The sequence below is a fragment of the Salmo salar genome, chromosome 01 (assembly GCF_965601325.2).
Source record: "Salmo salar chromosome 01, fSalSal1, whole genome shotgun sequence".
In the NCBI taxonomy this organism is placed as follows: domain Eukaryota; kingdom Metazoa; phylum Chordata; class Actinopteri; order Salmoniformes; family Salmonidae; genus Salmo; species Salmo salar.
In genome coordinates this window covers 52,276,137-52,298,364 of record NC_138291.1, presented here as the reverse complement: position 1 = coordinate 52,298,364, position 22,228 = coordinate 52,276,137, and the positions used below count along the sequence as shown (strand labels likewise).

The 22,228-nt window shown below is 44.7% G+C and overlaps 1 protein-coding gene across 2 annotated transcripts in view; it reads right to left on the bottom strand.

Annotated features, from left to right (window-relative positions):
- LOC106604421 (A-type potassium channel modulatory protein KCNIP2) overlaps positions 1 to 22,228 on the bottom strand; it is a 117,776-nt gene that overhangs the window by 49,145 nt on the left and 46,403 nt on the right. Inside the window, exon 1 of one of the 2 annotated variants that reach the window (XM_014199039.3) lies at positions 3,676 to 4,636. The exons of the other annotated variant lie outside the window; for it this stretch is intronic. Coding sequence (XP_014054514.1) covers positions 3,676 to 3,781 — 106 coding nt within the window. The 5' untranslated portion in view covers positions 3,782 to 4,636. Of the gene's footprint in view, positions 1 to 3,675; positions 4,637 to 22,228 lie in introns of those variants that run through there. 2 annotated transcript variants of the gene reach the window in all.

The window sequence follows — 22,228 nt, the reverse complement described above, 5'->3', positions numbered from 1 at the left end:
GTGTCTTCACTGATATTTTCAACCTCTCCCTGACTGAGACTGTAATACCTACATGTTTCTAGCAGACGAGCATAGTCCCTGTGGCCAAGGAAGCGTAGGTAACCTGCCTAAATTATTACTGCCCCATAGCACTCACGTTGGTAGCCATGAAGTGCTTTGAAAGGCTGGTCATGACTCACATCAACAGCATCCTTCCACATACCCTAGACCCACTCCAATTCGCATACCGTCCCATTAGATCCACAGATGACGCAATCTTAATTGCACTCCAAACTCCCCTTTCCCACCTGGACAAATGGAACACCTATGTGAGAATGCTATTCATTGACTACAGCTCAGCGTTCAACACCATTGTGCCCACGAAGCTCATCACTAAGCTAAGAACCCTGGGACTAAACACCTCCCTCTGCAACTGGATCCTGAACTTCCTGACGGGCCGCCCCCAGGTGGTAAGGGTTGGCAACAACACGTCTGCCACGCTGATCCTCAACACTGGGGCCCCTTGGGGTGTGTACTTAGTCCTCTCCTGTACTCCCTGTTCACCCATGACTGCGTGGTCAAACACGACTCCAACACCATCATTAAGTTTGCTGACGACACAACAATGGTAGGCCTGAACACCGACAACAATGAGACAGCCTATAGGGAGGAGGTCAGAGAACTGGCAGTGTGGTGCCAGGACAACATCCTCTCCCTCAATGTGAGCAAGACTAAGGAGCTGATCGTGGACTACAGGAAAAGGCGGGCCGAACAGGCCCTCATTAACATCAACGGGGCTGTAGTTGAGCGGGTCGAGTGTTTCAAGTTCCTTGGTGTCCACATCACCAACGAACTATCACAGTCCAAACACACCAAGACAGTTGTGAAGAGGGCACGACAAAACCTTTTCCTCCTCAGGAGACTGAAAAGATTTGGCATGGGTCTTCAGATCCTCAAAAAGTTCTACAGCTAACTATTGAGAGCATCCTGACCGGTTGCATCACCGCTTGGTATGGGAACTGCTCGGCATCTGAATGTAAGACGCTACAGAGGGTAGTGCATTCGACCCAGTACATCACTTCCAAGCTTCCTGCCATCCAGGACCTATATAATAGGGGGTGTCAGAGAAAATTGTCAGAGACTCCAGTCACCCAAGTCATAGACTGTTTTCTCTGCTACCGCACGACAAGTGGTACTGGAGCGCCAAGTCTAGGACCAAAAGGATCCTTAACAACTTCTACCCCCAAGCCATAAGACTGCTGAACATTTAATCATATGGCCACCGGACTGTTACATTGACCCCCCGCACATTGGCCACCAGACTATTACCTCAACTAACCTGTACCCCCGCACACTGACTCTGTACCGGTGTCCCCTGTATATAGCCTCGTTATTGTTATGTTATTGTGTTACTTTTTATTATTTTAATTTTTTACGTTAGTTTATTTGGTAAATATATTCTTAACTTTTCTTAAACTGCACTGTTGGTTAAGGGCTTGTAAGTAAGCATTTCACGGTAAGGTCTACACTTGTTGTATTTGGCGCATGTAACAAATAAAGTTTGATTTGATCAAGACAAGAGAGACAACACAACACTACATAAAGAGAGACCTAAGACAACAACACAACATGGTAGCAACACAATATGACAACAAAATGGTAGCAACACAACATGGCAGCAGAACAACATGGTAGCAGCACAAAACATGGTACAAACATTATTGGGCACAGACAACAGCACAAAGGGCAAGAAGGTAGAGACAACAATACATCACGCAATGCAGCCACAACTGTCAGTATGAGTGTCCATGATTGAGTCTTTGAATGAAGAAATTGAGATAAAACTGTCCAGTTTGAGTGTTTGTTGCAGCTCGTTCCAGTCGCTAGGGATGTGTGTGCTTTGGGACCCAGGGATGTGTGTGCTTTGGGGACCTTTAACAGAATGTGACTGGCAGGACAGGTGCTGTATGTGGAGGATGAGGGCTGCAGTAGATATCTCAGATTGAGGGGAGTGAGGCCTAAGAGGGTTTTATAAATAAGCATCAACTAGTGCGTCTTGCGATGGGTATACAGAGGTGACCAGTTTACAGAAGAGTATAGAGTGCAGTGATGTGTCCTATAAGGAGCATTGGTGGCAAATCTAATGCCCGAATGGTAAAGAACATCTAGCCCACTCGGGAGCACCCTTACCTGTCGATCTATAAATTACGTCTCCGTAATCTAGCATGGGTAGGATGGTCATCTGAATCAGGGTTTGTTTGGCAGCTGGGGTGAAAGAGGAACTATTACGATAGAGGAAACCAAGTCTAGATTTAACTTTAGCCTGCAGCTTTGATATGTGCTGAGAAAAGGACAGTGTACCATCTAGCCGTACTCCCAAGTACTAGCATGAGGTGACTACCTCAAGCTCTAAACCCTCAGAGGTTGTAATCACACCTGTGGGCAGAGGGGCATTCTTCTTACCAAACCACACTACCTTTGTTTTGGAGGTGTTCAGGACAAGGTTAAGGGCAGAGAAAGCTTGTTGGACACTAAGAAAGTTTTGTTGTAGAGCGTCTAACACAAATCCGGGAAGGGGCCAACTGAGTATAAGACTGTATCATCTGCATATAAATGGATGAGAGAGCTTCCTACTGCCTAAGCTATGTTGTTGATGTAAATTGAGAAGAGTGTGGGGCCTAGGATCGAGCCTTGCGGTACACCCTTGGTGAAAGGCAGTGGCTGAGACAGCAGATGTTCTGACATTATACACTGCACTCTTTGAGAGAGGTAGTTAGCAAACCAGGCCAAAGACTCCTCAGAGACACCAATACTTCTTAGCCGGCCCACAAGAATGGAATGGTCTACCGTATCAAAAGCTTTGGCCAAGTCAATAAAAACAGGAGCACAACATTGCTTAGAATCAAGGGCAATGGTGACATCATTGAGGACCTTGAAGGTTGCAGTGACACATTTGCATAGCCAGTTTGCATAGCAGAGAGAATACTATAGACATCAAGAAAGCCAATCAGTTGATTATTGACAAGTTTTCCCAACACTTGATAAACAGGGAAAAATAGAAAGTGGCGTATAACAGTTAGAAAAGTGAAGGACGACCGTTATACCGATGACGTGTTTCTGCTCATGAGCTTAGCTAGCCAACGTCGCTTACAAGTGTGATCAGGGATTTCTATTGGAGAAGCAGTTCCTGCCTATCTTCATACTGTACTTTCTTTGTTTCTATTATATTTTACAGCATATTTTATGCAGCAATTTAGCAACAAACTGAAAATAGCTGTTATTTTGATAGGGTCATTAAAGAGAAAATATTAGTGTGCCATTCATCTTCATGACAAATTAATTCATGTTTTCTGTATGTTCTCTCTTAATCTATCAATTTCTCTTTCAGTCTGTCAAATCTGACCTGCAGAAATGACGTTGATTCTAGCTGAACTTGTTCTGATTCTTTTTGTGGGGGCTCAAACCAACATGTGGGCTTAAGCCAAAGCTAAAGCCAAAATGGTAGCCAAATAGGCCAAAATGCCAAGTTCTCTGTAGTAGCCACTCAAGGTTAATATCTAGACTTTGCAACATTTTCTACTGATAATAAAGTGTAAGTAAATTGAAATAAATACAAATTGTATAGAATTTGATTAAATACAATTATTTCAGAAATATTAATAACACACTCACCCCCCCCCCCCCCCCGTCCATTACCTTCCTCTCCTACAACTTCGAAGAGTCCAAACTGCTCCAGGACTTTGACGATCAGTCCCATCACCACCAGGACAGCTATCATCTCCAGCCCATCCAGACTCAACATCCTGGGGACACGATCTCATCAAACCAGGCCCAGCCAAACCCAGTCCCTTGTGCCGGATTACACCTATATCCTTTGCCTTTTCACCCAAAAAGAGCAGTACATCTGCCTGTACCAACAGAACTAAGCTGGGCCAACCAGATTCAAGGTGGGTACACCCAAGTGGTCACCAAGTATCCACAAAAAAGTCCTGTTATCCCATAATCTCCTGCAGCAACAGTTGAGAGAGCTAGTTGGATTTCTCTGATCCCTCCTCCAGAACCCGTCCTCTCCTCTGCGCTCGCTCCCCGTTCTCCCCATCCTGGGATCAGATGGCCCCTCAACACCCCCCCCCCCGGAGCTAGAAATAGGTGTCCATACAGCCCCAATAATGTATCAGTCCTGGACTACCATCAGGTAAAAATTCCCCCTTCAACATCACAGGGAAAGAGTGAAACTCTTCTCCTCTACTCGCTTCCCTTCTTCTTCTCCTTTCTGCTCTTTCCTGTCCTCCACCCCCTGTTTGAGTAAAATAATCCGGGGAAGAGTGCTGTCTGCTAGTCCTTTGGCTGTGTGTGTGTGTGAAGGAGAGATGACTGAGTGAGGTAGATGCGGGAGACAGCGGGAGGGAGAGAGAGTGAAGGGGAGGCGGGAGAGTAAGAGAGAAAGGGAGGAGAGGGTGGCATGCCCAGTGATATTACTTTCATTGATTTGCCAAATGTGGTTTCCAAGGTAACTGGCTGAAAATGTTTGGAAGAACCAAACACGACAACATGCATGTCTACAGAAGCAACATTTAATCTCGCTTTTAAAGAAATAACTATTTCACTATGACAGAAATAACTGTTTAACTTTTTTAAATAAATGTCTAATTAGAAGTTTTGGCAGTCTCAATACACTCTCTTGCAGTATGCAGTAAACCTCTACCGAAATAATGAATGCAGTATTTCATTATCTAGGTTACGTAAACACCAACACAAATTCCCTTCAGTATTAGCATTAGGAGAAGCAGCAACAGATGCATCTTAGCAATGAGTGGGTGGAGGCAACAGTTAGATGGAAGAACACTGGTAAAATTGAATGGCTTAGACTGATGTTTAATCAAAACAATGAATCACAAAAATGGACCCAATCACAAGAAGGTAGAGACAGATCAAAACCCGATTAATTTAAAACCAGAGTAGTATTTCACTACGTGACAGGGGGAAAGAAGAAGGGAGTGAAACAAATAGAGAGTGCATGAGAGCAGAAAAAGGTTAAAGAAAGAAAATAAGAGAGAGAGAGATGAGAGGGTCACTCCTCCCCACTTGTGAGTGTAACTCTAGCTTATTCATTTCTGTATTCTCTCCTAGACCAGGGTTTCCCAAACTCGGTCCTGGGGCCCAACATGGGTGCACGTTTTGGTTTTGTCCAGCACTACACTGCTGATTCAAATAATCAAAGCTGGATGATGAGTCAGTTATTTAAATCAGCTGTGTAGTTTTAGGGCAAAGAGCTCTTCTCCCATGCTTTGTGAATACAGAAAGCATCCATGGGTGGTCAACTAAAATAAAATGCAAATAATATATATATATATATATATACAGTGCCTTTGGAAAGTATTCAGACCTCTTGACTTTTCAAATTTTTGCTGTTACAGCCTTATTCAAAAATGTATTAAATAAAATTAAAATCCTCATCAATCTACACATAATATCCCAGAATGACAAAGCAAAAACAAGCTTTACATTTTTTTTTTATAAATACCCGATATAAATAAATATTCAGACCCTTTGCCATGAGACTCGCAATTAAGCTCAGGTGCATCCTGTTTCCATTGATTGAGATGTTTCTACAACTTGACTGGAGTTCACGTGAAGTAAATTCAATTGATTGGACATGATTTGGAAAGGCAAACACCTGTCTATATAAGGTTCCAAAATTGACACTGCATGTCAGAGCAAAAACCAAGACATGAGGTGGAAGGAATTGTCCGTAGAGCTCCGTGACAGGATTGTGTTGCGGTACAGATTTGGGTAAGGGTACCAAAAAATGATGGTCATTCTGAAAGAGCTCCAGAGTTCCTCTGTGGAGATGGGAGAACCTTTCAGAAGGACAACCAGTTCTGCAGCACTCCACCAATCAGGCCTTTATGGTAGAGTGGCCAGTTGGAAGCCCCTCCTCAGTAAAAGGCACATGACAGCCCGTTTGAATTTTGCCAAAAGACACCTAAAGACTCTCTGACCATGAGAAACAATATTATCTGGTCTGATTAAACCAGATTTAACTTTTTGGCCGGAATGCCAAATGTTACATCTAGAGCAAACTTGGCACCCTCCCTAAAGTGAAGAAAGGAGGTGGCAGCATCATGCTGTGAGGATGTTTGTCAGTGGCAGGGACTGGGAGACAAGTCAGGATTGAGGAAAAGATGAACGGAGCAAAGTACAGAGAGATCCTTGATGAAAATCTGCTCCAGAACACTCAGGACCTCAGACTGGGATGAAGGTTCACCTTCCAACAGGACAACGACCCTAAGCACACAACCAAGACAACGCAGGAGTGGCTTCGAGACAAGTCTCTGAATGTCTTTGAGTGGCCCAGCGATAGCCTGGACTTGAACCCGATCGAACAACTCTGGAGACCTGAACATACCTGTGCAGTAAAACTGCCCATCCAACCTGACAGAGCTTGAGAGGATCTGCAGAGAAGAATGGGAGAAACTCCCGAAATACAGGTGTGCCAAGCTTGTAGCTTCATACCGAATAAGACTCAAGGCTTTAATCACTGCCAAAGGTGCTTCAACAAAGTACTGAGTAAAGGGTCTGAATATTTATGTAAATGTGGTATTTCAGTTTTTTTAAACAGTTTTTGATTCATCATTATGGGGTATTGTTTGTAGATTGATGAGGGGAAAAAAGAATGATGAGGCTGTAACGTAACAAAATGTGGAAAAAGTCAATGGGTCTGAATACTTTCCTAATGCACTGTAAATGTGATATCTCAGTTTATTTTATTTTATAAATGTGCAAAAATGTCTAAAAACCTGTTTTTCCTTTGTCATTATGGGGTATTGTGTGTAGATTGATGAGCGGAAAAAATGATTTAATCAATTTCAGAATAAGGCTGTAACGTAATAAAATGTGGAAAAACTCTAGGGGTCTGAATACTTTCCGAATGAACTGTTCTCTCTCTCTCTCTCTCTCTCTCTCTCTCTCTCTCTCTCTCTCTCTCTCTCTCTCTCTCTCTCTCTCTCTCTCTCTCTCTCTCTCTCTCTCTCTCTCTCTCTCTCTCTCTCTCTCTCTCTCTCTCTCCTCTCTCTCTCTCTCTCTCTCTCTCTCTCTCTCTCTCTCTCTCTCTCTCTCTCTCTCTCTCTCTCTCTCTCTCTCTCTCTCTCTCTCTCTCTCTCTCTCTCTCTCTCTCTCTCTCTCTCTCTCTCTCTCTCTCATATATATATATGCAAGGGGCTTTATAGGCATTGGAAACATATGTTTACATTGCCAAAGCAAGTGAAATAGATAATAAACAAAAGTGAAATAAACAATAAAAATGTAACAGTAAACATTACACTCACAAAAGTCCCAAAAGAATAAAGACATTTAAAATGTCATAGTTTGTCTATATACAGTGCTGTAACGATGTGAAAATAGTTAAAGTAAACAGGGAAAAATAAATAAACATAAATATGGGTTGTATTTACAATGGTGTTTGTTCTTCACTGGTTGACCTTTTCTTGTGGCAACAGGTCACACATCTTGCTGCTGTAATTGCACACTGTGGCATTTCACCCAAAGGATATGGGAGTTTATCAAAATTACATTTGTTATCAAATTCTTTGTGGGTCTGTGTAATCTGAGGGAAATATGTGTCTCTAATATGGTCATACATTTGGCATCAGGTTAGGAAGTACAGCTCAGTTTCCACTTCATTTTGTGGGCAGTGTGCACATTGCCTGTCTTCTCTTGGGAGCCAAGTCTACCTACGGTGACCTTTCTGAATAGCAAGGCTATGCTCACTGAGTCTGTACATAGTCAAAGCTTTCCTTAATTTTGGGTCAGTCACAGTGGTCAGGTATTCTGCCTGTCACGGTTCTCGTCGGTAGAAATGGACCAAAACGCAGCAGGCATGCGGTTGTTCATTTTGAACATTTATGCACTCCAAAACGAACACAAAATGAACAAAAGAGAACGAACGATAAACTGACAGTCCTGTAATGTTGACATACACTAACACGGAACAATCTCCCACAAATGACAAACACAAACACACCCTAATATATGGGACTCTCAATCAAAGGCAAATAGACAACACCTGCCTTCAACTGAGAGTCCCAACCCCAATTAACCAAACATAGAAACAGACACACTAGAGTAAACATAGTATACGTGAAAATCAAACAGTGCCCAAAAACCCCGGAATACTTAAATCAAATGCCCCTTCAACAAACACACCACCCCGAACCACATAAAACGAATACCCTCTGCCACGTCCTGACCAAACTACAATACCAATTAACCCTTATACTGGCCAGGACGTGACAGTACCCCCCCCCTTAAAGGTGCAGACCCCGGAAGCACCTTAACAAAAATAACCCCAAGCAACACCAAAAAGAAAAATTCCCCTCTACTAAAGGGAGGGAAGGGAGGGTGGCTGCCGTCAACGACGGCACTGTGCTACACCCCCCCCTCCCCAACCCACCTATCTCTGGAGGTGGCTCCGGCTCTGGCCGTTCCAGGCTGTCGGGGCGGTCTGGCAGCTCGGGACAGTCTGGGCGGTCTGGCAGCTCGGGACAGTCTGGGTGGTCTGGCAGCTCGGGACAGTCTGGGCGGTCTGGCAGCTCGGGACAGTCTGGGCGGTCTGACGACTGTTGACTGGCGGGCGGCTCTGACGACTGTTGACTGGCGGGCGGCTCTGACGACTGTTGACTGGCGGGCGGCTCTGACGACTGTTGACTGGCGGGCGGCTCTGACGACTGTTGACTGGCGGGCGGCTCTGACGACTGTTGACTGGCGGGCGGCTCTGACGACTGTTGACTGGCGGGCAGCTCTGATGACTGTTGACTGGCGAGGCTGGGTTTACGCACTTGAAGGCTAGTGCGGGGAGCGGGAACAGGACGAGTCGGACTGGGTTGACGCACTTCCGGGTCCGCACGAGAGACAGGAGCTGGAAACCCAGGGCTATGGAGGCGCACAGTCGGTCTTGATCTTACCTCCTGCACAACGCGTCTTGGCTGGATGGAACTAGTAGCCCTGTACGAGCGGGGTGCTTGTACAGGGCAGACTGGGCTGTGCAGGGGCCTGATGGTAGCCGTGTGTAGAGCGGGAGTTGGGTAGCCTGGTCCTCGGAGGCGTACCGGCGACCAGATGCGCTGCGCAGGCATCCTCCTACCAGGCTGGATGTCCGCTCTAGCACGGCACCTGCGAGGGGCTGGAATGATGCGCACCGGACTGTGCGTGCGTATGGGTGAGATAGTGCGCTCCTCAGCGAAACATGGCGCTCTCCACCCCATACGCTCCTCCATATAACCACGGGTAGCTGGCTTCCGGCTCTTCATAGGCCTAGCCAAACCTCTCGTGCTTCTCCCTCAGCGCGTCCATGGCCTCGTACCTCCGCCTCTCTGCCTTGGCTGCCTCAATTTCCCACTGAGGGCGGCGATAATCCCCAGCCTGGTGCCAAGGTCCGGCCCCGTCCAGAACTTCCTCCCAGGTCCACTTCTCCCGCCAGTCCAACTCGAAGTCCCTCTGCTCCTTCCTCTGCTGCTTGGTGCTTAGTTGGTGGGAGATTCTGTCACGCTTGTCGTCGGTTAAAGAGGACCAAAACGCAGCAGGTATGTGAATGCTCATCTCGACGTTTTAATAAGTACCAAATGAACACAAAAATAACAAAAGAGAACGAACGATAAACTGACAGTCCTGTAATGTTGACATACACTAACACGGAACAATCTCCCACAAATGACAAACACACCCTAATATATGGGACTCTCAATCAAAGGCAAATAGACAACACCTGCCTTCAACTGAGAGTCCCAACCCCAATTAACCAAACATAGAAACAGACACACTAGACTAAACATATAATACATGAAAACCAAACAGTGCCCAAAAACCCCGGAATACTTAAATCAAATGCCCCTTCAACAAACACACCACCCCGAACCACATAAAACGAATACCCTCTGCCACGTCCTGACCAAACTACAATACCAATTAACCCTTATACTGGCCAGGACGTGACACTGCCACTGTGTACTCTCTGTTAAGGACCAAATAGCATTCTAGTTTGCTCAGTTTTTTTGTTAATTCTTTCCAATGTGCAAGTAATTATAGATATTTTGTCTCATGATTTGGTTGGGTCTAATTGTGTCGCTGTACTGGGGCTCTGTGGAGTCTGTTTGTGTTTGTGAACAGAGCCCCAGGACCAGCTTGCTTAGGGGACTCTTCTTCAGGTTAATTTCTCTGAAGGTGATGGCTTTGTTATGGAAGGTTTGGGAATCGCTTCCTTTTTGGTGGTTGTAGAATTTAACGTCTCTTTACTGGATTTTTATAATTAGCGGATATCGGCCTAATTCTGCTCTGCATGCATTATTTGGTGTTTTAAATTGTACATGGACACTCTCTCTCTCGCTCTCTCTCTCTCTCCCTCTCAGTGCATGCTGGGAGTGTTTGTAGTTGAGAAGCAGTGAGAAGGGCTCTGTTCTTACTTACTTTCTTGCTTCTTAATTTTGACTTTTTTTCTCCAAAAATGTTTTTGTATGGTGTGCCATACGGTGTACTAAACCAACGCACTGTTAGTTTAGTGGTACCCACTGTTTTTGTTCAACGTTAGGGATGAAGGGGACAGAGTTTTGGTTTCCTGGGGTTTGAATGGTGTGTTGTGCGCGATGGCTTCGCAGCCTAGTGTGGAGGAGATGCTGTCATTAGGGCATGTATTCAGGTGTGTTCCTGAGAATGGAGTTAAGGTGGAGGAGGTGCTGCTCACGGATCTGTGAACAGGTAGGAGCTGAATTTATGCAGTCTGCATCCAGAATGAACAAAGCTGTGGTTGTGTTCATGAAAAGAGAACATTTAGTGGGCAGGCTGATTGTTAGTGGAATATTTGCAAGGGATGTCTTGGTGCCGATTTCTCCTCTTTCGACAAGGGTTGTATTTGCGAATCTGCCTCCGTTTATTACGGATGATCAAATCAGGAAAGAGCTGAGTTGTTTTCGTAAGTTTGCTAGCAATTTTCGTGTACTGTCGGCAGGTGTTCAGGCTGATGCAGTTAAACATATTGTTTCGTTCCAGAGGCAACTGTTCATGTTTCTGAAAAACAATGAGCAACAGTGAAATGCGCATTTCAAAGTGAGGCATGAGGAGGGGCTTTACGCAGGTTTGCCAGCACAGATAGTTTGCGGTGTTTTGAGTGTGGGGATTTGGGGCTTAACCTCTATACCCGTGGTGCACTCCATCAACAGCAGGTGCATTTCAAGAGCGGCAAATTTGAATCCAAATAAATGTCAAAATTCTAATTTTTCAAACATACAACTATTTTACACCCTTTGAAAGATAAACATCTCCTTAATCTAACCACGTTTTACGATTTCAAAAAGGTTTTACGGCGAAAGCATAAATTTAGAGTATGTTAGGACAGTACATTTACAAGAGTTGTGTGTAATGTTTTGTCAATTCAAAGACAGGGTCACCAAAACCATAAAACCACCTCAAATTTGATGCACTAACCTTTTACAATCTCCATCAGATGACACTCCTAGGACATTATGTTAGACAATGCATGCATTTTTAGTTCTATCAAGTTCATATTTATATCCAAAAACAGCGTTTTACTATGGCATTGATGTTGAGGAAATCGTTTCCCTCCAATAACCGGCAGTCAAGTCAGTACCACAAATTAAATAATTAAAATTAGAAAACATTGGTAAAATATTATATTGTCATTTAAAGAATTATAGATTTACATCTCTTGAACGCAATCAACTTGCCAGATTTAAACATAACCTTACTGGGAAATCACACTTTGCAATAATCTGAGCACTGCGCCCAGAAAAATACGCGTTGCGATACAGACTAGACGTCATGTTGGGGAGATCTAAAATCGAAAATACTATGTAAATAATCCATTACCTTTGATTCTCTTCATCAGATGTCACTTCCAGGTATCACAGGTCCATAACGAATGTAGTTTTGTTCAAAAAAGCTCATCATTTATGTCCAAAAATCTCCGTCTTGTTAGCACATGATCTAAGCCAGCCGGACTTCTCGTCATGAACGAGGGGAAAAAATATATTTACGTTCGTTCAAACATGTCAAACGTTGTATAGCATAAATCATTAGGGCCTTTTTTAACCAGAACATGAATAAAATTCAAGGTGGACGAATGCATTCTCTTTTATAACGTATTGGAACGAGGGTACCCAACATGAACTCGCGCGCCAGGTGTCTAATGGGCCATCATCGTTCCATGGCTCTTGTTCGGTCAGATCTCCCTCCAGAAGACTCAAAACACTTTGTAAAGGCTGGTGACATCTAGTGGAAGCAATAGGAAGTGCCAAAATATTCCTCAGCCCCTGTGTTTTTCAATGGCATAGGTTTAAAGGTAATACAACACATCAGGTATCCACTTCCTGTCAGAAAATGTCTCAGGGTTTTGCCTGCCAAATGAGTTCTGTTATACTCACAGACACCATTCAAACAGTTTTAGAAACTTTAGAGTGTTTTCTATCCATATATAATAAGTATATGCATATTCTAGTTACTGGGTAGGATTAGTAACCAGATTAAATCGGGTACATTTTTTTATCCAGCCGTGCAAATACTGCCCCCTAGCCCTAACAGGTTAAGAGCTTTGCATGCCCACATATAGGCCGTGGACAAGGTGAGGGCGCCAGTGGGGGAAATTGAGGTCAACGTGCAGGGGGCCAAGAGACTCAGGCAGCAGAGACTGGGCCTAGTCATGCTATGGATGGTGGTGTAGATTAGGCTGGGTCTAGTCATGCTGTAGATGGTGGTGTAGCTGAGGCTGGGTCTAATCATGCTATGGATGTGTAGCTGAGACTGGGTCCAGTCATGCTATGGATGGTGGTGTTGTCCAAATTCATCTTTTCTGTCAACAGTATACAGCTCTCTCATCCTCAGAGGCCTCCAGGCTAACTTAGCTGAATTAGGTAGGGACCTGGGCAGTTTTTTCCAGGTTAAAGCAATGGGAGCACTTTTAAGAACTAGGTTCTCCATGTTTCAGGAGATGGACGCTCCCAGCTCCTTCTTCTTTGGTTTAGAAAACCGATCGATGGACCCAAGGGTATGCATTGTCTACAGCTGTCGGATGGGCAGGTGGCCACTGTGGTGGGGGAGATGCAGGAGCGGACTGTGGAGTTTTATACTGAGTTGTATAGGACAGAACTGTGTGATCCTATGTGTGCTCAGGTCTTGTGCTCCAGATGTCCCCAGCCATGCACCGGGGGTCGATGGACTCCTAGTGGAGTTTTATTCTGGGGAATAATTGGACAGGACTTATTTTGTGTGTTGAGTGAGCGCGTCAGGATAGGAGAGTTGCAGATTAGCTGTCGCCAGGTGGCTCTGACTCCTGCCCAAGAAAGTGGACTCGTGTGAATTTAAGAACTGGAGGCCTGTGGCATTGCTCTGTGCGGACTACAAAATATTTGCCAAGGTCCTTGCTAACAGACTGAAGTCCCATCTGGACTTTATACTACAGTACACAAGGACCAGACATATTGTGTACCGGGATGCTCAATCACGGACAACCGGTTCTTAATCAGGGACATGTTGGACTTGTCGAGAGTTGCTAATGTGATCTTTGGACTGGTCTCTTTAGACCAAGAGAAGGCTTTTGATAGAGTGGACCATGAGTGTCTGTTTAATGTGATGTCTGCGTTTTGGTTTGGGGAAAGGTTTTGTCCTGTGTGAAGATGTTGTATGCTGGGGTGTCATGTATGATCAAGGAGGGAGGGGGGCTCAGTAGGCCAGTCTGGGTGAGGTGGGGCATTAGACAAGGATGCCCTCTATCGGCGCAGTTATATACACTAGCTATAGATCCTTTTTTAGGCCTGCTACGCTGGAGACTGCGGGGCGTGTGCTGGACAGGCATGGGTGTGTTTACAGGCATAGCAGTGTCGGCATACGCAGATGACATTACATTTTACATTTTTTTTGTCATTTAGCAGACGCTCTTATCCAGAGCGACTGACAGTAGTGAATGCATACATTTCAACAACAACAAATCCGTACATCTCTGTGATGGTCAGGGATGGGCAGGACATGCAGGCACTAGAGACTAGTCTGAAGGTGTATGAGGGAGCTTCGTCAGCTAAGGTGAATTGGGGTAAGCTCTGTTAGGTGTGTCTTTCAGGGGTTTTGCAGTTGGGTTGTGAAGGGCTTAACATTTTGGGGGTGTACCTGGGCTCTGAGAGGTGGGTCAGGAAGAACTGGGAGAGGCTGTCACAGGCAGTGGTGTCAAGACTGGCCAGGTGGAGGTGGCTTCTGTCCCAAGTGTCATATAGAGGGAGGGTGCTGATAATCAACAACCTGGTGGCATCCTCCCTGTGGCATAAATTGTCGGTCCTCAACACCCCCACTGGTCTGCTCGTAGACCTGCAACGCAAGCTGGTGGATTTTTTTCCGATTGGGCCATCACTGGCTGAGGGCGGCAGTGTTGTACAAGTCCATCCACGAAGGAGGACAGTGCCTGGTGGAACTGGAGAGGACGGTGGCTGCTTTCCAACTAAATGCGGCGCAGAGACTGCTGTACCATACTTATGTCGCCTGGAGGGAACCAGCATGCGCGCTGCTGAGGAGAGCTGGCGGATTAGGGTTCCTCATGAAGCTGGAGAGGCTGAGTACAGCAGGTCTCTCTGACTTTTACTTTGTGGTGCTGAGGGCCTGGCAGCTGCTAGAAGAGGGTGTGGAGCCTGGGCTGTGGGTGTGGGAGGAGCCTATCTTCCACAACCCAGCCATCCTTTTGAGATCAGTTCAGTTGGCCACCCTACAGAGGTGACTGATGGCATCAGGTTTACTAAGGCTGGGTGACCTGCGGCTACTGGGGGAGGAGGGGTGGAAAAACCCAGAAGTCCTGGAACAACAAACAGGACTAACATCTCTTAGGCTGCTGGAGAGATTCCTGGGGGAGGTCCAGGAGGCACTGTCTGAGCCAGTAAGGGGGGTATTTGAGCAGCCAAGAGGGAGGGGCCTCCAATGTTTCTGCCACTGCAGGTCACGGCAGAGACTGGGGACTGGCAAGGGGGTCTGAAGGACTTGTTAGAATTTGAGGGGGTTGGAGATAAAGCCCTCTACAACCTCTGCATTAAGGTGAGGAACATTAGGAGCCTAACAGGAGTGAAGGCACATCAGTGTCAGGAGGTATGTGGGGCGGAGAGTATGGTGAGTTTTAGATAGAGGGGGCTCTATAAACTCCCAGTATCAAAGAGGTCAGCGGACCTCCAGTGGAGGGTTCTACATGGAGCCCTGGCCACTAACAGCTGGTTTGCACGGGTCGACCCGGGACTCGGACAGGGTTGTCCTTTCTGTGCCATGAGTGAAACTGTGCGTCATGTGATTTCTGTGTGCTCCAGGTTAATGCCATTACTGTCTCTGTTGGAATGTCTGTGTGTGAGGTTGGGGGTGGAGTTTACTGTTGGGATGTTTATAATGGGGTACAGGTATTCGAAGAAGGAAAAGGCCAAATGTGTGTTGTTGAATTTTCTGTTTGCTCAGGCGAAGTTGGCTTTTTGGCTAACAAGGAGGAACAGGGTCAAAGGTGGAGGGATAACAGACCCTTTATTATTATTTAATGTGATGGTCTCTGCACGCATTCGGGTGGAATTTCAGTTCTATAAAATGATGTGTGGAGTGTGGAGATGTACAGCTGGGGAAGATATACGGTTGTAGAAGTGGTGAGGTTTTGGTTATTGTGATGTGTGGCGTTGTTTTATATCATGGGGTAGAGGGCAAGGTGAGTATGCAGCACAGGGGCTATTTGTTTTTAAAGGGGGGTGGGGGGGGTGGTGAGGTTTTAATTAAATTAAATGAGGATATATCATTAAAGAAAGACAAAAAGTCAACAAAAAATGTGTCTCTCTCTCTCTCATTTCAATGCCTTTCTACTTCCCCCTCTATATGTTTGTGAGTCATGTCTGTGTTGTTTGAGAGTCTCTGCACTAGACATCTCATTAATATGATGGCTTTCTCAGCAGTACACAACACCAGGGAACACCACGGCATGACATGCCGACTTAGCCTGTCCTTGGCTGACACACTACAGGTGGGCATACAATATGATAGGGAACACAATCTGACATAACTGCTGATATCTGTGGGGGTTTGACAACAAAGCAAACACCATGCTGTGACCTGTTGCTCCAATCAATGTTGACAGTAATGTATATGTCTGTATTAAGCACAGGCTACTTTCAAAAACATACTAGCCTCCTGTCGGCACACACACACGTACATGCATGAGCACACATGCATGCTCACACACGCATGGACACACACACACACACACACACACACACACACACACACACACACACACACACACACACACACACACACACACACACACACACACACACACACACACACACACACACACACACACACACACACACAGCTCAGGAGGAACATTTGTTAGAGATGACTCTTGGATGTATTGATGAGATGTCATCTACTAAGCCAGGGATGAGAGGAGAGAGAGGGAACAAGGGATTATTTCATAATAATTACTGTGTAAATGAACATGCACAATGTAATCATGTATGTGTGTCAAAGTGTGTCAAATATGTAAGTTGAACACGTTGTATGTTAAAAGCACTGTTTGTGTGTGTGGGTATCCCTAACCTTGCCAACAGACAAAGAGCTGTAAATGGATCAGTGGTTCACCAATCAGGGCTTGATGGGCTCGGCAACAGCCAGTGTGGTGTGTAAAGAAACATTACTTTTTTCAGAGAAAGTTTCTTTGGGAACATCAGGCGACGTCCTAAAAACTTATTTAGGGACATCCCCGGAACAAGCTGGGAACTAAACATAAACCTCCGATGGACCATGACAGAACGTCCTATGTTTTATCCATTATTGGACACAGGAATGTTCTTGCAACGTCTCCATGAAATGTGTCTAGAATATTAATATCTTATATTCTGAGAACATGCATGGCAATCGTATTCTATGTATGTTTGGTGTGACATTGATGGAATATTCTCCTAACCCTCAGAAAACTGGACATCTGAATGTTCTTGCAATGTTCCCATGAAACGTGTCTCGAACATTAATATTAAAAAGTCTGAGAACATGGTAACCATGTTCTGGATATGGTCTGTTCGACATTAAGGGAATGGTCTCTTGGAAACAGTCCTTGCACATCATTGGACCATTCCTATGAAAACGTTATGTAATGACCTAATGATTCTCGTAAGGGAACGTTCTCTAAAGTTGTGAGAACGTTTGTTGTTAGCTGGGTAAGGTCTGACACATTGTAAGTGTCAGGGAGAGAACGACAGAATGAGGAGAAGAAAAACCATCCCTACTTTATTACCCTCCATGACCTCTTTTCTCCTGCAGTATTCTTCACCTCATTGTATCTGTCAGATGGTAAATTGGCCTCGCAGATGTGTTCTCTAGTTGTATAATCAGCTCTCCTCCCTCTTCTCCTCCATCCGCTCTCTTCTACTCTACTCTACTCTTCTCACCTGCTCCCTCTTCTGGTCCTCTCTCCTCTGATCTCCTCTCTCTCTCTCGTCTTCTCCCCAAACATCCCTGGTCATCAATACACAGTTATACACAGGGCCAAAGCCAAAGCTATTGATGAAGTATAAAAAAGCCAATACTATAAACACACACACACACACACACACACACACACACACACACACACACACACACACACACACACACACACACACACACACACACACACACACACAGTGTTGCTATTTAATTCACCAGTCTCAGTGAATTAATAAACATCACCTCAGAGAGTTCATCTAACTAGCGCTAAACAACACACACAGCTTTCATTTAGCCTTAGCGCCTGCCTCTCTAACCCTCCATACAATAATGCTGTTATCAAATACACTCACTCATCTGTCAGGATGAGGTCCGGGTACAGAGCGGAGTGGGAGGCGGAGGAGGGGACACACAGACACAAAAAACACATAAAGACCATCAGAAAGATGTTTACACGCACACACACACACACACACACAGTCCATCAAAACCAAACACAGCCTATTATAAATGAAGAACAGCTTGCCTTGTTCTAAAGCTCTCTGAAGCCTTGGTAAGGAATGAGATAGAGGGGACAGGCAGCTCTGACTGTTCCTGTTATTTCCGAGGCGTATGGATGACTGCTGTATTCACACACTGAGCTGGGATAACTAAAACTAATGAGCTCCATTCAATACTCACTCCACTCCATATTCTTTTAGTCGTATATTTTGAACCTCTTTCTCTCTTTCTCTCTCTTGATCACTTTAAACAGGCCAAATTATATTCTCTACAGCAGTGCTTAATTTGTAAATGGGGAGGTGTCGGAACAAAAAGTGAGTGCGAGAGTGGGGTGACCTGGGGAGCTATGACGTACCGGAACGCATGAGAGAAAGATCACCTTTATAATAAAGCATTGCATGTGTATCATCACATTTGCTACCTAATAACTAGCTAATACAAACAAATCTAAGTAAAGGAATGGAATATTTATATATTCATGTAAATACACTGCTCAAAAAAATAAAGGGAACGCTTAAACAACACATTCTAGATCTGAATGAAAGAAATAATCTTATTAAATACTTTTTTCTTTACATTGCTGAATGTGCTGACAAAAAAATCACACAAAAATAATCAATGGAAATCCAATTTATCAACCCATGGAGGTCTGGATTTGGAGTCACACTCAAAATTAAAGTGGAAAACCACACTACAGGCTGATCCAACTTTGATGTAATGTTCTTAAAAAAAGTGAAAATGAGGCTCAGTAGTGTGTGGGCCTCCACGTGCCTGTATGACCTCCCTACAACGCCTGGGCATGCTCCTGATGAGGTGGCGGATGGTCTCCTGAGGGATCTCCTCCCAGACCTGGACTAAAGCATCTGCCAACTCCTGGACAGTCTGTGGTGCAACGTGGCGTTGGTGGATGGAGCGAGACATGATGTCCCAGATGTGCTCAATTGGATTCAGGTCTGGGGAACGGGCGGGCCAGTCCATAGCATCAATGCCTTCCTCTTGCAGGAACTACTGACACACTCCAGCCACATGAGGTCTAGCATTGTCTTGCATTAGGAGGAACCGAAGGCCAACCGCACCAGCATATGGTCTCACAAGGGGTCTGAGGATCTCATCTCGCTACCTAATGGCAGTCAGGCTACCTCTGGCGAGCACATGCAGGGCTGTGCGGCCCCCCAAAGAAATGCCACCCCACACCATGACTGACCCACCGCCAAACCGGTCATGCTGGAGGATGTTGCAGGCAGCAGAACGTTCTCCACGGCGTCTCCAGACTCTGTCATGTCTGTCACATGTGCTCAGTGTGAACCTGCTTTCATCTGTGAAGAGCACAGGGCGCCAGTGGCGAATTTGCCAATCTTGGTGTTCTCTGGCAAATGCCAAACGTCCTGCACGGTGTTGGGCTGTAAGCACAACCCCCACCTGTGGACGTCGGGACCTCATACCACCCTCATGGAGTCTGTTTCTGACCGTTTGAGCAGACACATGCACATTTGTGGCCTGCTGGAGGTCATTTTGCCAGGCTCTGGCAGTGCTCCTCCTGCTCCTCCTTGCACAAAGGCGTAGGTAGCAGTCCTGCTGCTGGGTTGTTACCCTCCTACGGCCTCCTCCACGTCTCCTGATGTACTGGCCTGTCTCCTGGTAGCGCCTCCATGCTCTGGACACTACGCTGACAGACACAGCAAACCTTCTTGCAACATCTCGCATTGATGTGCCATCCTGGATGAGCTGCACTACCTGAGCCACTTGTGTGGGTTGTAGACTCCGTCTCATGCTACCACTAGAGTGAAAGCACCGCCAGCATTCAAAAGTGACCAAAACATCAGCCAGGAAGCATAGGAACTGAGAAGTGGTCTGTGGTTACCACCTGCAGAACCACTCCTTTATTGGGGGTGTCTTGCTTATTGCCTATAATTTCCACCTGTTGTCTATTCCATTTGCACAACAGCATGTGAAATTTATTGTCAATCAGTGTTGCTTCCTAAGTGGACAGTTTGATTTCACAGAAGTGTGATTGACTTGGAGTTACATTGTGTTGTTTAAGTATTCCCTATATTTTTTTGAGCAGTATATATGGATGAGCAACGACAGAGCAGCATAGGCAAGATGCAATAGATGGTATAAATGACAGTATATACATTTGAGATGAGTAGGCAGCAGCCTCTCTGTGTTAGTGATGGCTGTTTAACAGTCAGATGGCCACGAGATAGAAGCTATTATATTTGCATTGTTGCATAGTGCAGTAAGTAGAGCCACTTACAGAAGTTGCACACATGGGAAACATTTTTTGTGGTCTAGGGCACGGGAAATTACTGGCCTTTTATAAACGCATTTCATGCAATTCTACATAATTTTACATGACTGGAGACTGGAGACTTTGACAAATCTATTTTATGCCATGTTCAAAACAACTGGGAACTCTGGGCTGAGAAATCTCTGATTTCCAACTTCAGTGTGTTCAAGACAACTGGGAAATTGGGGAAGAACGAGCTCTAACTGGGAAAATTCATTTTGAACAGTTATCTAACTCAGAATTCCAAGTTGGTGTAACGACCGTCCAAAGGAGTAGACCAAGGTCCCTTTCTGTCTTCTACACCTCTCTCCCCACCTCGTCTTTCTGCCCCGTTTTATAATGCACACCATATATGTATTGAAGTACAGATTGAACTTGTATTTATAATATTACAATTATTATAATTATAATGCATTTATGTATTTATAACACCTGGATAATGAAGTTCTTTCAATAAAGCCTTTGACATTCTCCACTGGTTGAAATTAAGTATCTCATTGAAATACTATCCTGTGTCCTCAGATTAATGCAGATGAAGGGAGTTAGAAATGCATAGGTTTTTTTCTTCTGTATATATGAATTACAAATCAATCATGTTTCTAGTCTATTGCATAGTTACAATATGTAATCATTAATGTCCCAGGAGTAAACACTGTTGAAGTGTATAATTGTAATACATACATGCAGACACAGCATCATTAAAATAATGGAGTTTGATATGACTGAAAAAGAATGTCTCAGAGATTCATACCTGAACTGCACCTTCATTTACCAAGGAAGAGTACATGATCAGTGAATATATTCAATGTCCATGCTACAATGTGGGGATCTCATGCATGGTAATAACTACAGTACATGTGTATATAGGACTTGCATCCTTGGCACAATAAAGTTATTATATTCTACTCTATCCATAGGCTTCATTAATGCCATTCAGACTTGATGTTGATACAACAACTATGATAGCTGAGGTTCATAGATTGGTATGAATATTAGTTCAGAAGCTAACGTTTTAGGGTCCATACAGAGATCGGCTACATACTGTAGTTAGCTACACATCCATAGGCATACAGTTATTTTTATTCTCCACTACACAATAAGCAAGTAAATAGTTAGCTAGCTATGTTACTTCAGCTGCATTGCAAGGCAAGCTTACACAATTGTACATTGAGTTTGCAGTAAATGCTTTAGCTAGCTTGATTCTTTACATCCACTGTTTCACAAGACGACAGCCTGGTTTGCTGGTTTTCTCAGGAGTCCCTAAAACATTAAACAACACAAATTACAAATTCATTCTTCTAACACTAGCTAGCTGGTTAATAGTAGCTAGTCAGATAACTTGATAAATAGAGATTTTTGTAAATTAACTTTCTGACCAAATAATATGCACAAACGTTTGTCTCTACGTTAACTACGATATTCCTCTCAATTGTAAATGTTTTGCTTGACTCGTTATGACGTTATAACAACTTACATCTGGTTCCACCGTAATGTTTTGTCAGCCATCTTTGTTGAAGAACGACACAAGGAAAGGGTGGCTCTCGTCAAAATTCGTCATTGGAACCACTCGATATGATTGTTTATATAAAAACCTTGGGACCCAAATGCATAATGAGTGCTCTATCTCCCCCTTGTGGTGATGCTGGGTACCTCTAAGTCCAGTGGGGAAAGCTCGCAACTTTTAACCTCTATGGGCTAGGTGGGTGTCACGTCCTGGCCAGTAAAAGGTTAATTGTTTTTGTAGTTTGGTCAGGACGTGGCAGAGGGTATTTGTTTTATGTGGTTCGGGGTGTTGTGTTTGTGTAAAGGGTGTTTGATTTAGTATTTCCGGGTTTTGGTTTATGTTTAGTTAATTCTATGGTTAGTCTAGTGTGTGTGTTTCTATGTTTGGTTGATTGGGGTTGGGACTCTCAGTTGAAGGCAGGTGTTGTCTATCTGCCTTTGATTGAGAGTCCCATATATTAGGGT